This window comes from Pithys albifrons, chromosome 23 (genome assembly GCF_047495875.1).
Source record: "Pithys albifrons albifrons isolate INPA30051 chromosome 23, PitAlb_v1, whole genome shotgun sequence".
In the NCBI taxonomy this organism is placed as follows: domain Eukaryota; kingdom Metazoa; phylum Chordata; class Aves; order Passeriformes; family Thamnophilidae; genus Pithys; species Pithys albifrons.
Window position 1 is genome coordinate 1,433,041 of NC_092480.1, and position 14,384 is coordinate 1,447,424.

The 14,384-nt window shown below is 58.8% G+C and overlaps 1 protein-coding gene across 1 annotated transcript; it reads right to left on the minus strand.

Annotated features, from left to right (window-relative positions):
• Positions 1–1,317: 1,317 nt before the first annotated feature.
• RNF26 (ring finger protein 26) lies at positions 1,318–5,181 on the minus strand. Its single transcript, XM_071576124.1, has one exon. It carries the CDS (start codon positions 5,141–5,143, stop codon positions 3,458–3,460), a length of 1,686 nt encoding a protein of 561 aa, XP_071432225.1. The 5' UTR covers positions 5,144–5,181; the 3' UTR covers positions 1,318–3,457.
• Positions 5,182–14,384: the final 9,203 nt, after the last annotated feature.

Below are 14,384 nucleotides of genomic sequence, written 5' to 3' on the forward strand. Positions count from 1 at the left end.
CCCTGCTGCTGCACGTCGGCTCCTGCCGGCCCCCCGCTGTCCTGCTCATGCCTGCTGGCCCCAGGCTGGGACTGGCGGCTCATTATTTGGAGGAGTTGCAGCTGGGCTGACAAAGGGATTTTTCCCAGGGCCTGGGGGCCCCTGGTCCCGGCAAGCTGTCAGCCCCGACCACCTCAGTGTTCCTGAACTGGGCTAACCCAGCAGCATCACGCTCCTCTCTCCCTGGGGATGGGTCTCGGCATTCTGATGAGCTGAGAGCAGCCCATTCATCTCACACATGAGGCTCCCAAGCAAGATCTGGAGCAGGGGGTACCCCCGGGGACTCCAGATCTCTGCCTTGGAGCGGTCTGGGAGTGTTGCTGCTGCTGGGCAGCCCTGCACCAACAGCCACAGTGCCAGGACTGGCCTGGCTGTCAGCAGTCCCACTGCCCATTATCCCCGAGGTGGTTGCATTTCCCTGCTGTAATTGCTGGCTGCTTGGCCAGAGAGTGAGCCAAGTGTGTGCAGGATGGCTCCCGAGGGAAGGCTGTGTCCTGCACATCCTGTCCTCTCCGGGAAGGCTCAGCTGCAGTGGCCTGAGGTGGCTGAACACCCTCTCCATCCCCTGCTGGGAGTGTTTTGGGGGTGGGTTGGGAGCATCCTGTGTGTGCAGAGGTGGCAGACACTCCCCTGCTGACCCTCTCCTCCTCTGCAGCCTGCCCAGGTGCCCAGCCAGCCTAAGGTCACACTCTGGGAGCCAGACAAGTGCCTCTGTTTACCCAGTTATCACCCCCCTTGCAGCCAGACCCCTCTAGGACCTGAGTGGGCTGCTCCTTGTGCCTGCAGCAGATACCCATCTCTTTCTGCCCTCCCAGCAGCTCCCATCTCCCCGAGCTGGTTTTCATCCTGATTAAAATTAGCCAGTTTGCTGGCATGGCCCTGCCTTGGCAGGTGAGTCCAGGGCAGAGCAAGCCAGAACTCCTGGTGTCTTTGCCCATCAGGGTCCTGAGATGGTTTTCCAAACAATTTACAGGGATGCTGGGGGAGCAGAGTGCTTAAAAGCACAGAGCAACCTGCCAGGAGCTCAGATTGCAGCTGGGGAGTAGCTCATTGTGCAGCAAATGCATCTGCTCACCAGCAGCCCCGAGTGAGGTATGACCAAGCCCTGTGCTGCCTCCATCCCTGGGACAGTCTGGTGTGCCAGCACAGGACACAGAGGCACCAAGGACATGCAGGAACAGGGATCATTCTTGCCAGCCTGGAACATGCTGGAATCCAGGGGTGACCAGAGGAGACAACACACAAGAAAACCTTTCTCAAGAACGAGGCATCTTTTGGTAAAGGAGACTTTAATCTGCTCAGTATCTAGTCCATAGTGCAAAGAGTTAAACTTAAGGCAAAGCTTTCTCTTTATAAACAGCAGACAAACAGGCTCTAAAACAACAAGCGTGACTGCTATAACAACAACAAAAAAAAAGAGGTCTGAGGGAACAAACTGCAGGTTTGGGGAGGTGCCCTTTCCCCTCACCCTGTAATTCATGTAGGAAATATTGCACCCAGTGGTCCTGACCAAAAGCTGCTGCCTTGTGGCCAAAAGCACAGCCCCACTCCCACTCCTGGGTGACTCCAGAGGTACATCCAGGGAAAGGTGCAGCTCCCCACCTCCTCTGGGACAAGGCAGACCCTGTGGAGCACGGCCTGTGTGGTCCCACTCACTGCTCTGCTGAGGGCTTGGCTACTCAGCTGCAAGTGCTGGCAACTGGACAGAGCAAAGTTACCAGAGGAGGTGTGTGGGGAGGCACAGGGACAAGTGGCTGAGCTTTGCATCTCTTTGAAGTCAAGAGGAAGCAGCTGACAGCCCCAGGGCCAGGTCCTTCCAACACCCACTTGGCCCAATAAATGTGGAGGAAAACAACATTGGCAGTGCCTTCTGGAGCAAAGTCACTCAACAAGAAGACAGTGCCACGTCACAGCTCAGTTTACAGCACAGAGGCATCTCCAGCACGGCCTGGCCTCTCTGCTGCTTCTGTTTTGGCTTAAATTGCTAATCAAGAAGGAAAATGGAGAAGGAAAACCAGGCCAACTGCTCTCAGGCTCTTGGCTTGCAGTCCAGCAATCAACTCTCCCCAGTCTGGCTGCAGCCAGAACTGGCTGTGGCATGTGGCTGACCTCAGGCAAGCAGCTGGAAAAGCTTTTCAGTGCAAGGCCCTCTTGCAGCCCAGCAGTTCCTTGGAATGGTGCTGGTTGCCCAAGCTGGGATGAGCCATCTCAGGCCTCCCCAGCCAGGATCAGATGCTCTCATTAGACTTCAGTGGACACTTTACAATTAGCTACATTTGTGACAGACAGGTAGGACAACACAATAATACAACCCTGCCCTAATCCAAGGTATCCGTGGTCCTGGTACTGCTCCACGCACACAAAGGTAGATGCCAGCAGATGTGCAGAACTTGTGCCTGGAGCTGGAATGTCTGTGAGCTCCCAGGAGCTTTGGGGGGTGTCCCCCTTCTCCTCTCAAAGAGTTCCTCCCTCTAGCCAGCCCAGCCCAAAAAGGAGCAAGCTTTGGTGTGACTCTCCCTGTTCCAGGGCACTCTGAGCCTGAAAACATTATTTTGGAGGGCATTCTCCAGCCTTGGCTCAGACCTGGGCTGCTGCCAGGGCTGGGAGCACTGGCTGGGTGGCCACCCCTGAGGTTGAGGAGGAGTAATCCCTCCAGCCTCCCCATGCAGGTAACCTGATGTGTGCTTGCTAGTCTTGCATAGGTGATGCGTGGAAGCAGCAGCAACACTGAGCTCTGCAGGGAGACCCGTGTCCATCAAGGTTCCATGCTGTCCTGGCAAGGGAAATCCCTCAGAAACCAAAGCCACTGGGTGGCTGGGATGCTGAAGTACCCCAGAAACCCTGTTCTCCAGCTGAGGGCCAGGCTCAGCCTTCTGGGAGCAAAGCCCAGCAGACTGGACTGTGCTCCCTGCTCCACCAGGGCCTTGCAAACTTGCCAGGGAGCTCCTTGACATCCATGGTGGGAGGAGAAAGGAGGCCTGAATTCAGCCTGCCAGGGAGTTTTCTACTGAGACCTTGGGAAAACCCTTCCCTTGCTTTGCACCAGCCCCTGTGATTCCCAGGAGGGCAGAGCCTTTACCCTTTCCATCAGCTTTGGCTTGGAGGGACCAGAGCATCGCTCTGCTTTGGACCTCAGGCTGCTGCAGGCTCGAGGCAAACAACAGCCCTTGAAACAGCAAAAGTGGTCAACAAAAAAACCAGGCAAGACTTCCAGCCTGCTGCAGAGATCAGTGCTGTGCTTGCTAGCAAGAGCCACAACCTAGTTATGTAGCAAACGTGACCAGCAGACACCCCCACAGCGTTCTGCCCTTCCAGCCCCGTCCTCAGTTCTTTGGAAGCTGCTCAGGGCAGCCCTGGGAAGTGCAGGCAGGGCTGCCTTTGAGCTCCTGGGCCAACCCCCAGCCCCTGTGCCGTGGGCTCACAGGTACACGTTGAGGGTCTGCAGGATCATCTGGCGGCACAGCGGGCAGTTGCGCTGGTAGATGGCCTGTTGCAGGAGCACTTCAGTGCACTCCTGGCACAGGCACAGGTGCCTGCAGGGCAGCAGCAGCACCGTCTTGGTTTGGTCCTGACAGATGACACACTTCTTGCGCTCCTCTTGCTCCTTCAGCAGCGCCCACGGGTCGCCATCCGCGGCTCCCTCGGCGCTCCCGGCGTTCCGCTGCTGATTCCTTGGATTCCCCCAGGCTGTGCCTGGCTCCTCCCTGGGCGCCTGGGGACGCTGTCCAGCTGCCCCACGGCTCAGGGCAGGGCGTGGCAGTGGCACCTCTGCCACCTCCGGCAGCTCGTCGTCATCATCCAGCACCCTGCCCAGTGTCACCCTGCCGTGGGCCGTCCCAGCACGTGGTGGTGCCACCAGTTCCTCGTCATCGTCCAGCACCTGGCCCAGTGTCCTCCTGCCGTGGGCTGTCCCAGCACGTGGTGGTGCCACCAGTTCCTCGTCATCGTCCAGCACCTGGCCCAGTGTCCTCCTGCCATGGGCTGTCCCAGCACGTGGTGGTGCCACCAGTTCCTCGTCATCGTCCAGCACCTGGCCCAGTGTCCTCCTGCCATGGGCTGTCCCAGCACGTGGTGGTGCCACCTGTGCCGCCTCCAGCAGCTCCTCGTCATCGTCCAGCACCCTGCCCAGTGTCACCCTGCCGTGGGCTGTCCCAGCACGTGGTGGTGCCACCAGCTCCTCGCCATAGCCCAGCACCGGCCCCAGCACCACCCTGCGGGGCGCCAGGGCTCTGGGCACGGCCACAGCGCCGCGCTGGGCACTGCCCTGGTTCATCCCTCTGCCTCCTCGGCTCCAGTTGGTCACCTGCAGGCTCCAGTCCATCACCTGCAGCGCCCACTCCGCCAGCCTGCGCCAGGGCTGGGCGGCCACGGCCATGCCCAGGCTGAGGACGGCCACCTGGTAGAGCCGCCAGGCGTCCCTCTGCAGGCGCCGCGGGGCGGGCAGGGCGCGCAGGTGTGCCAGCAGGTGTGCCAGCAGCGTGCCCAGCAGCGCGGGGTTGAGCAGCAGCGCTCCGGCCGCCACGAGCAGCAGCAGCAAGCCCAGCCCGTAGACATTGACGAAGAAAACGCTGACGAAGAGCTCGGCGGCGGCGCAGAGCAGCTCGAAGGCGAGCTGGCAGGGCGACCAGAGCAGGATGGAGAGGGCGATGGCGGCGCTGGACACGTGTGCGAGGCAGGCGGCGAGCAGCTCCGCGGCGCGGAGCAGCGGCGCGGCCAGCGCGTCCCCGAGCGCGGCCAGCAGCGTCAGCAGGTCCTGCGCGCCCAGCAGGCAGACGTTCAGCAGGCTGTTGGCCAGGTAGAGCAGCAGGCTGCCCGCGATGCCCAGCGCCTCGCCCGCCTGGCGGCACAGCGCCTGCCCCCCGCCCAGCGCCGCGCACACCCCGCGCTGCGCCAGCTCCCGGCCCCGCAGCGCCAGCGCCGCCGCGCCGCGCCCGGCCCGCACCAGCGCGTCCCCGCAGGCCGCGGGCAGCCCGCAGGCCGCGCACAGCACCCAGCGCAGCGCCGACACCAGCGAGGACACCAGGAAGAAGTTGAGGTCGAGCACCAGCAGCAGCAGGTCCAGCGCCAGGCGCAGCGCCCGCAGCAGCGCCAGCAGCGCCTCCATGGCCGCTCAGCCGCGGGGACCCTCCGACATGGGCGCCGCCATCTTGCGCCGGAGGGCCGTGCAGCGCCGGGCCAATGGGCGGCGAGGCTCCGCCCCCAACCGCAGCTCATTGGGCGGTTTGGAGGACGCGGCGGGGGCGCTGTCCGCTGGGCCACGCCCACTGCCGCGCATTTAAAGGGCCAGCGCGGCTCGTTATCGCCGAGCGCTCCGCCCACCCCCGGGCGCCGTCGGGTCTCGCCACTGATTAAACCTGAAAGGTGCCAATTTTAATATTGAAATTATATTTTATTGTGTTTTACAGTATATTTTATATTATATTTGTATTATATGTTGTATTATAGTTCATATCATATTTTATAGTTTATAGTTCATATTATATTTCTTATTATTTGATAATATTTTATATTATAGTTGTATTATAGTATTATATTTCATATTTATTTCATTATATTTCATATTGATTTCATTATATTTCACATTTATTTCATTCTATTCATATTATATTTTATATTTTACAGTATGATATATATTTTATATTTTATTATATTTTATATTATAGTTGTATTATATTTCATATTTTATATTTTATAGTTCGTATTATACTTCTTATTATTTTATTATATTTTATATTATAGTTGTATTATATTTCATATTTATTTCATTATATTTCTTATTTATTTAATTATATTTATATTATATTTTATATTTTCAGTATGATTTATATTTTATATTTTATTATATTTTATATTATAGTTGTATTATATTATATTTTATATTACAGTTATATTTCTTATTTATTTCATTATAATTATATTACATTTTTTACTTTACATTATATTGTATATTTTATTATAATTTATATTATATTTTAATTCTATTTTCTGTTATATTTTATTATATTTTATATTATATTTTTATTCTATTTTCTGTTATATTTTATTATATTTGATTATATTTTATATTATATTTTTATTCTATTTTCTGTTATATTTTATTATATTTTATTATATTTTATTATATTTTACATTACAAAATCAAAATTGCATCGCAGCACAACAATTATTGCAATATCTTTATAATTTATAATATACATAATTTATTAAATCCTGAACATAATGATGTTTAATATTCCATTACAATATAAAAGTCATATTACAATATAAAAATTATATCACACTACATGATAATACATATTGTAATGCGATGTATATTACATAGAATATTTATATTTATATTATATGTAATATATATAACATTACATATGTCATATTACATACAATATATTACATATAATTGCGTGTATATTACATATAATATTTATATTATATATATTACATATAATAAATTACATATTATTGCACATCTATTACATATAATATTTATATTATACAATGTATTAATATAATAGGATATATCATCTTATATTACTGATATGAACTATTTTAAATTAATGTTAATTATTTTATTTCAATTGGATGCCTTTAAATCATAATAATATATAAAATTAACAGCAATATAAAATTAAATTTATAACATTGTGTTCCCTGTGTGGAATTGGATCCGCCCCACTCCAGCCAGAGGAAAAGCTCTCGGGCAGGAGCCCCTCGCACTGGCCTGGGATGCTCCGAGCTGTTCCCTGCAGGAATCCGAAAACGGAGCCCGGATCGGGTCCCAGCCCGAGGTTCCATCCCCGGGGCAGGTCCTGCCCTCCCTGCCGGGCCAGAGCCTCGGGCTGTGCCCGGGGATGCTCCAGCCCCAGAGCCTCGGGCTGTGCCCAGGGATGCTCCAGCCCCAGAGCCTCGGGCTGTGCCCCGGGGATGCTCCAGCCCCAGAGCCTCGGGCTGTGCCCGGGGATGCTCCAGCCCCAGAGCCTCGGGCTGTGCCCAGGGATGCTCCAGCCCCAGAGCCTCGGGCTGTGCCCCGGGGATGCTCCAGCCCCAGAGCCTCGGGCTGTGCCCGGGGATGCTCCAGCCCCAGAGCCTCGGGCTGTGCCCGGGGATGCTCCAGCCCCAGAGCCTCGGGCTGTGCCCGGGGATGCTCCAGCCCCAAAAACCCCTCGGGCTGTGCCCGGGGATGCTCCAGCCCCAGAGCCTCGGGCTGTGCCCGGGGATGCTCCAGCCCCAAAAACCCCTCGGGCTGTGCCCGGGGATGCTCCAGCCCCAGAGCCTCGGGCTGTGCCCGGGGATGCTCCAGCCCCAGAGCCTCGGGCTGTGCCCGGGGATGCTCCAGCCCCAAAAAACCCTCGGGCTGTGCCCGGGGATGCTCCAGCCCCAGAGCCTCGGGCTGTGCCCGGGGATGCTCCAGCCCCAGAGCCTCGGGCTGTGCCCGGGGATGCTCCAGCCCCAGAGCCTCGGGCTGTGCCCGGGGATGCTCCAGCCCCAAACCCTCGGGCTGTGCCCGGGGATGCTCCAGCCCCAGAGCCTCGGGTTGTGCCCGGGGATGCTCCAGCCCCAAAAAACCCTCGGGCTGTGCCCGGGGGATGCTCCAGCCCCAGAGCCTCGGGCTGTGCCCGGGGATGCTCCAGCCCCAGAGCCTCGGGCTGTGCCCGGGGATGCTCCAGCCCCAGAGCCTCGGGCTGTGCCCGGGGATGCTCCAGCCCCAAAAAACCCTCGGGTTGTGCCCGGGGATGCTCCAGCCCCAGAGCCTTGGGCGGGGGTGACAATCTCAGGAAAACCCAGCCCTGGAGCCCAAGGCTTTTTAGCAGGGGCGAGCCAGGGCACGGAATGCTGAGCCAGGGAAAGATTCTGCAGCACAGGAGGCACCGGGGCAGCACCACAGGAGGCACCGGGGCAGCCCCACAGGGGGCACTGGGGCAGCACCACAGCCCCGCGGGGCAGCACCAGGGCTGGGGACCCTCCTGCAGCTCCTCCCTCCGTATTCCCCCCGGACACCCCGAGCCGGTGCAGGGCGCACATCCTGACACCTCTGCGTGGGCTGGTGCTGCTCCTCCAGCCGCGTCTGTCTGTCTGTCCGTGCTCGGGCTCTGTCCGGCTGTCTGGCCCCCCGCCAGCCCTGTCTCCTCCCTGCCCGGCCGGCGCTGGCCGCGGGTTCCTGGATCCGCACGTCACCGAGCCGGGATGCTTTCAGCATTTATGGTGATGTTTGCGTTTCTCATCGCTTCGCCAAGCGGGAGACGGGAAAAGTGAGCCGAGCCAAGGGCAGGGCGTGCTCTGCTCCCTCGCTGCCCGCAGCGGTGCACCTGCCTGGCCCTGCCCGCTCCTGGAGCCTGCCCGGGGCACCCCGGGGGGCTCGGGCGGCAGTGCCGGGGGTGCGGGGGCTGCAGCCCGTGGAGTTCGTGGCTCCGTAGCGATTTCTCCATCCCTCCCCCGTGCTTCGTGACTGTTCAGCTGCACAGCGTCCAGACCTGCTGGGCAGAGGCACAGGCTCAGGGTGCCCAGCACGGGGCCAGGAGGGGCTGGAAGCCCCGGGATAGCTCAGACTGGAACAGCGATTGGGTTGGAGCAGAGCAGAGCAGGGCTTTGGGTGCTGGGAGGGAAAACCCTTCCTGGGTTTCTGTGAGGGGATAAAGTTCCCTGACAGGGAGCCTGGCAGCTGGGCTGTGGATGGGACACCTTGCAAGGAGGGTCCCCCCCACTGTCCCTCGATTGCTGGAGGTCTGGGAATGATGCCCCCGTGCTCCCAGCTGTGCCCGTGGCAGCTGCTGGCAGCAGGACAGGGTGGGCCCTGCCTGTGAGCTCCCTCCCCTCCTCATCCTCACTGCTCCGTGGGCATGGGGCAGGCAGGGCTCTGCTGCTGCCCAGGGCCACCCCAGCCCACCCTGAGGATGCAGAGCTGGGGCTGTGTGTAGGTCCTGCTGCCCTGCCCTGGCTGCAGAGCCCGGGCTGTGTGTGGGTCCCCTGCTCTGCCTGCAGAGCCCGGGCTGTGTGTGGGTTCCCTGCTCTGCCCTGCCCTGCCCTGCCCAGGTCGGGAAACAGCAGCCAGAGGATGCCTGGGCACGGAGACAGGCCCTGCAGTCCCGTGCTCACAGCCCAGCCTCAAACAATGGCTCATTTCGGTGCATCCGCTCCGGAAAATCCCCCGTCCCCACTCGGGCTCAGCTCCAGGATGGCGTGGCTTGCTCTTCCTCTGGCCTTCCCTTGGCCTTGGAGGTGCAGGTGATGGTATCCCCCAAGGCACGTATCCCTGCTGGCAGGGAACAGCTGCCAGCTGCCCCAAGGCTGCAGGAAGGGTTGGGAGCTGCAGGGAGCCCATCCCTCTGTCCCCAGCAGCCAAAGGCACTTTCCCTGCCTTTTTCCACCCTGCAGAGCTGTGGAAGAGCAGGAGCACAAGGGCTGCCCACTGTGTTTCTGGAGGGCTGTGTGTCTCCCCACGGTGGGAGCTGGGATCTCTCTCTCCTCCTGGAGTCTGGCCAGACAGTCCTGGGAAAAGCAAGTCCTCTTCCATGGGAAAGTCCTGCAAGGAGAAATTCCTGCTCAGCCAGGCCAGCCCCACAGTTCCCCTGGGCCTGGTGCTTCAGCGTGTCCCCAGTGCTGTGGGGCCAGTGGTGTGGGGAGGTGGGATGGGCACTGTGCCCTGCCTGCTGCCTTTACCAGGCAACCTTTGTCCCTTGTTCCTCTACACAGGGAGCCTTCCCCAAAGCCTCCAGAGGGATCCCCTGCCAGAGGGGCTGCCCCAAAGCTGGGGCTGGCCTTGCTCCTGCCTGGGGCTCATCTCTTTCAGGCTTTCTCACAGTCCATCCTGTGAGCCCTCCTAGGGAGCCCCAAGCCCTGCAGCCAAAGCGGGCAGGAAGACACCCCTGGCTGGCACAGGGAGTGTTGCTGGTTCCCCACACTGGCTTCTCCTCCCTCCCTTTGCCGCAGGGAGCCAGGAAAGGTGGATCACAGGGTGCACAGGGCATTCCTGCTGCCCCTGGGCAGCCCTCGAGGGATTTCCATGCAGGCACTGGCTGCAGCTGCCCCCCCCCAGAGGGGCTTCCATGGCCGGATCTGTCCCTTTGTGGGGGCGAGTGCCCGGCCCTGGCCCGTGTGGCGCCGGGACAATGGGGCCTTTTTCCGGCCGGCGCTGGAGGGAGATGGACTCGGAAGACTTCCGAAGGAAAAATGTAGTTTATAAATAGCCATCCCCGGGCTCCCGGCTCTCCAGTCAGCCCCCATCCCACCCCACCCCTCCCCAAAGCTGCCCCTTGCATGGGGGTGGCAGTGCAGCAGGGCTGGCAGAGGAGCCTGGCACACACACGTGAGCAGCGCAGTGCAAAGCGTGTGTGAGGGGCCAGTCCGTGGCTGTCCCCACCCTGTCCCAGGGCTGCACCTGCTCTGGGACGTGGGGCTGCTGTACCCCCAGCATGCTGAGTGACAGGCTGGTGGGCACAGGGTCCTTCTCCCTGGGTCATGTCCGTGGCTGTCGGCTGGCTGAGGTTCCCCCAGGAGCGCTCGCTGCCCCAGCTGTCCTTGTCCATCCTTCCCACACTCAGCAAGGCTCTGGCACCCCGGGCAGGGTGTGAGGGCGGGCTGTGTGCTGTGGGGCTGGGTGACCCTTGCCAGCTTGGCTCCTTTCTGGGGCTTTGCCACTGCTCTGTATCTGCTGAGCCCTTGGCCATGCCCGTGCAGCTGCTCCAGGAGATCGCGCTCGTCCGGCACAGAAATCCAGATGTCACCTTCCCCCCCGCCTTCAGCTCCTTTCCTTCCTCCACCCTCCCTGCTCCTGGCTGGCTCCCGCTCCTGGCCCCTCCTGAGTGAAGGCCCTGTAGCCATGGTTAATAATCCCCTCAGAAAGGCCCTGCAGAAGAGGAGAGGAAGGAGAGGGGAGACACAAAGGAGCCGCTGAGAGCCCAGCTGAGGAAGGGGTTGGAAGGAGGTGTTTTCCTGAGCTGAATGACAGGGGGCATCGAAGAGGGCTCCCAGGGGTGAACAGAGATGGGGTGGAGGCACCCTCATGGCACATAGAATATCCCACCCCTTCTTTCCTTCCACCAGGAAATGGGCAGCCAGAGGTCAGACATCCCAGGCAGGTTCCTATACTTACCCCAGACTGCAACACATTGTGTGAGCCCTAAAGTACCCCAAAATGCAGCACTAGGGACTGGCAGGATGGTGCCCCAGGGGCAGTGATCCTCAGCACTGCCATGCCCCAGTGGCAGGGACACACTGGCTGCTCCTGGGGTGGTGTAGGAAAGCACAGCACTGGCCACATCCCGTCCCTTCCCTGGGGATGGGGCCCCTCTCGGCCCTGGCGGTGTTGTGTGAAGAGGTGCAGCCCTGGGTGGATGCAGCTGGCAGCTTCTGCCCTGCAGAGCTGCCCTTGGATCCCCCTGGAACTGTGTGGGGAGCCAGGACAGCCAGCATTCCATCAGCACTGGCACTGGAGAGAGGCAACCAGCACAGAGCACCCCAGGCACCTCACAGAGCCCCCCTGAGCTTCTCTGGGCTCCACAGGCATGGCTGGAGGCTGCAGGTATTGGGCACAGAGTCCCCTTTACCCACCTGGGACACACTGAGCCACATGCCAGGACATGCACAGCGAGAGCACAGAGCTGGCACAGCCCAGCTCCCTCTGGCAGCATCCCCAGGTGCCCAAATCAGCAGGGATCTCACTGGGAGGGCAGGGGGAGGTGGAAGGGGCTGAGCTGTGTGCTGGGGTGCAGCCTGTGCTCAGCCCCAGGCCTCGTGCCTGGCTCTGTGCTGGCCACTGCTGCGGAGAGCCAGGCCCAGCAGGGGCCAGAGGAGAGAGGCAAATGCAATTACACCCTTCCAGATCATTCCTGCAACCTGCGATGCTCAGATAACGCCGGGTAATCAGCCCTGCCCTGGGCACGGTTCTGTGCATCCCAGGCTCCCAGAATCTGTGCCAGGAACTGCCAAACCCCACCACTGCCATGGGCAGAGCTGCCTGCCCGGGCACAGCCTCGCCTGAGGGGTGGCAGGAGGGATGGAGCAAGAGGAGAGCACTGGGATCAATATTCCCTCCACTGCCAGAGAGTGAGAGCTGTGAGATCTCCTCTGGGTCTCAGGTGGGACCAGAGCTGTGCTTCCCACCCTGGCTGAGCGTGTGGGACCACGACCCGGGAGCCTGATCCACACTGTTTGTGTGCACTGCTGTCATTGGGTGCCAAAGGCAAATCCATTAAGCAAGCAAATAAACCAGAAGGCACGAGATCAGGCAGCAGGGAGGGAAGATGAAGGTGGCCAGCCTGCCACGCTCCCCACGCAGAGACCCCGAGCCCACCGGGTGCCACACACAGCGCGACGGGGCGATTTCATGCCATCTGTTCATGCTTTGCTTTCAAGTCCTGCCTGTCTTCCCCAGAACAATTGGTTTGATAGGGAAAAAAGCCCCAAGTTTTCTTCACAATTAAACACACCAAAGCCCAACAACTGGAGACACAGCCATGCAGTAAAGAGCAGGAGGCTGTTTGAGGGTGGCACGTTCCCCGCCGCAGGGGCTCACCAGCCTGTTTTCTCCAGGGAAGGGCATTGCCCTTTCCAACTGCTGGGAATTTTCCTGCAGAGGTTTTCTTAGCAACATTCTGTTTTATTTTTAACGTGGAATAAAAGTTAGCCCCGGAACAAAATGCACCAGCAGTGTGTCATCTGGGTTCTCCCTCTCCTTTGCTTGACTTGGTGGGTGCTTTCCTGTGGGAGTGGGGGACCCCTTGGGCCCCCTTCCCTCGCAGGGTGGCATTTGTGGGGCTTAAATTGTGAAGTTGAAGATCCCTTTCCTTGCTGCAAGGAGAGCAGAGCCTGGTGCTGGATCCTGCTCTTTGGAGGGAAAGAGTGAACATGTCAGGGGGTTCTGAGTCCTGGGCACACACTCAGAGGGTGTCTTTACCCACCACAGACAGGGAGCTCCTGCCATCAGCTGTGGGATCATCCCAGCACTGCAGCCATAGGGCTGCAGAGCAGCTCCCAAGCATCCTGTGGGTGATGGCACAGCTCCCTTGCACTTGTTCCTCCCGGCAAAGGGCGGAGGCCTCCCCTCTCCAGCGGCAGCACAAGGGCTCTGAGCCTTATCGCTGCCCAGCATTGCCATTTTAAGCAACTAATCCTATGGGGAAAAAATTTAATCATTTCCGATGAATCATCAAGACTATTTGGCTGGGAAAGTGTTGTGTGGGGGGGTGCTAGTCAGGCATGAAGAGGAGGAGGAGGAGGAGGTGGAGGAGGTGGAGGAGGAGGGCATGGGAAGGGCCTCCGCATGGCACCAGCAGGGGAGCAGGGCTGGGGGCCAGCACAGGGGGCTGGTGGCGTGAGAGGTGCCTGGGGATTCCCGGGAGGAATGCTGTGCCTCAGGGGAACCCTCAGCCCAGCCCTTGAGTGGCTCAGGGAGGGTCAGAGGTGCAGCCCATGATGCCTGGGCCCTGGAGAACAAGTCCTACTGCAGGGAAAGCAAGCAGAGGAGAGAAAAGTGTGTGCGAAGGTTCAGAGCCCCTGGGCTGGGAGCTGGAGGAGAGTGATGAGGTGGAGGCAGCTCTGGGTCTGTCCTTGGGTGGGATGATCCCGAATCAGTCAGCTTTGGGAGTCCTGTGAATGGGGCAGGAGTTGGGTAAATAGGACTTTGAGAGGTCAGAAACCCCCAGTGTTTTGTCCTCCAACACAGCCGCCCTGGCTCTGACTGACCGGGGGAAACCGAGGCACCGAGCCAGGCTGTGACGGGGCACTGGCCCTGGGGGTCCTGGCCGGTTGGCTCTGGGCAACTCTCAGCAACCTGCGGGGGTTTGCTGTGCTCCTCCGGGGTCTGCCTCAGGCTGTGTTGGGCTGGGTGATTACCCCTGGATAATGGGAGCCTTGTGCATCCCCGCGAACCCCCCCGCCCCGGGTCGGCCCCGGCGCGCACCGGGCAGCGCCTCCACAGCCGCCCCTTTCAGCGACAGCTGCGCGGGGGCTCGGCCACCAATCGCTGTGCCCTGGGGCCCTGCCTTGGGGGCAGGATGGGGGCTCTCTGTGGCACTGGGCACACCAAGCGGGGTGCCAGCCCTGCAGACCTCGGTGACCTGCCTGGGACACACTCGGGGCACGACCCTGCTAAGCCCCCGCACTGCCCAGGTGCCTCTCCGAGCCCAGGCAATAACAAAGAGTAGTTTGCTTCCCCCACCCCGATTTCTGGGTTTGCTCTGCGGGTTCAAAGGTGACCCAGCAGCGGCGTCTGGGCTTTGGGGCGGCGTGGGGGCTGAGCAGGGACAGCAGGTCGCTCCTCATCGCCCCCGCTGCCACCTGCACATTGGACTCTGCGGGACTGTCCCTGCCGCCGGCGTTCCCCAAACCCCACGGAAAACAACACTCCGTCT

Coding starts and splice junctions, on each gene's coding strand:
- RNF26 (XM_071576124.1), bottom strand. CDS start 5,143: ATGGAGGCGCTGCTGGCGCTGCTGCGGGCGCTGCGCCTGGCGCTGGAC.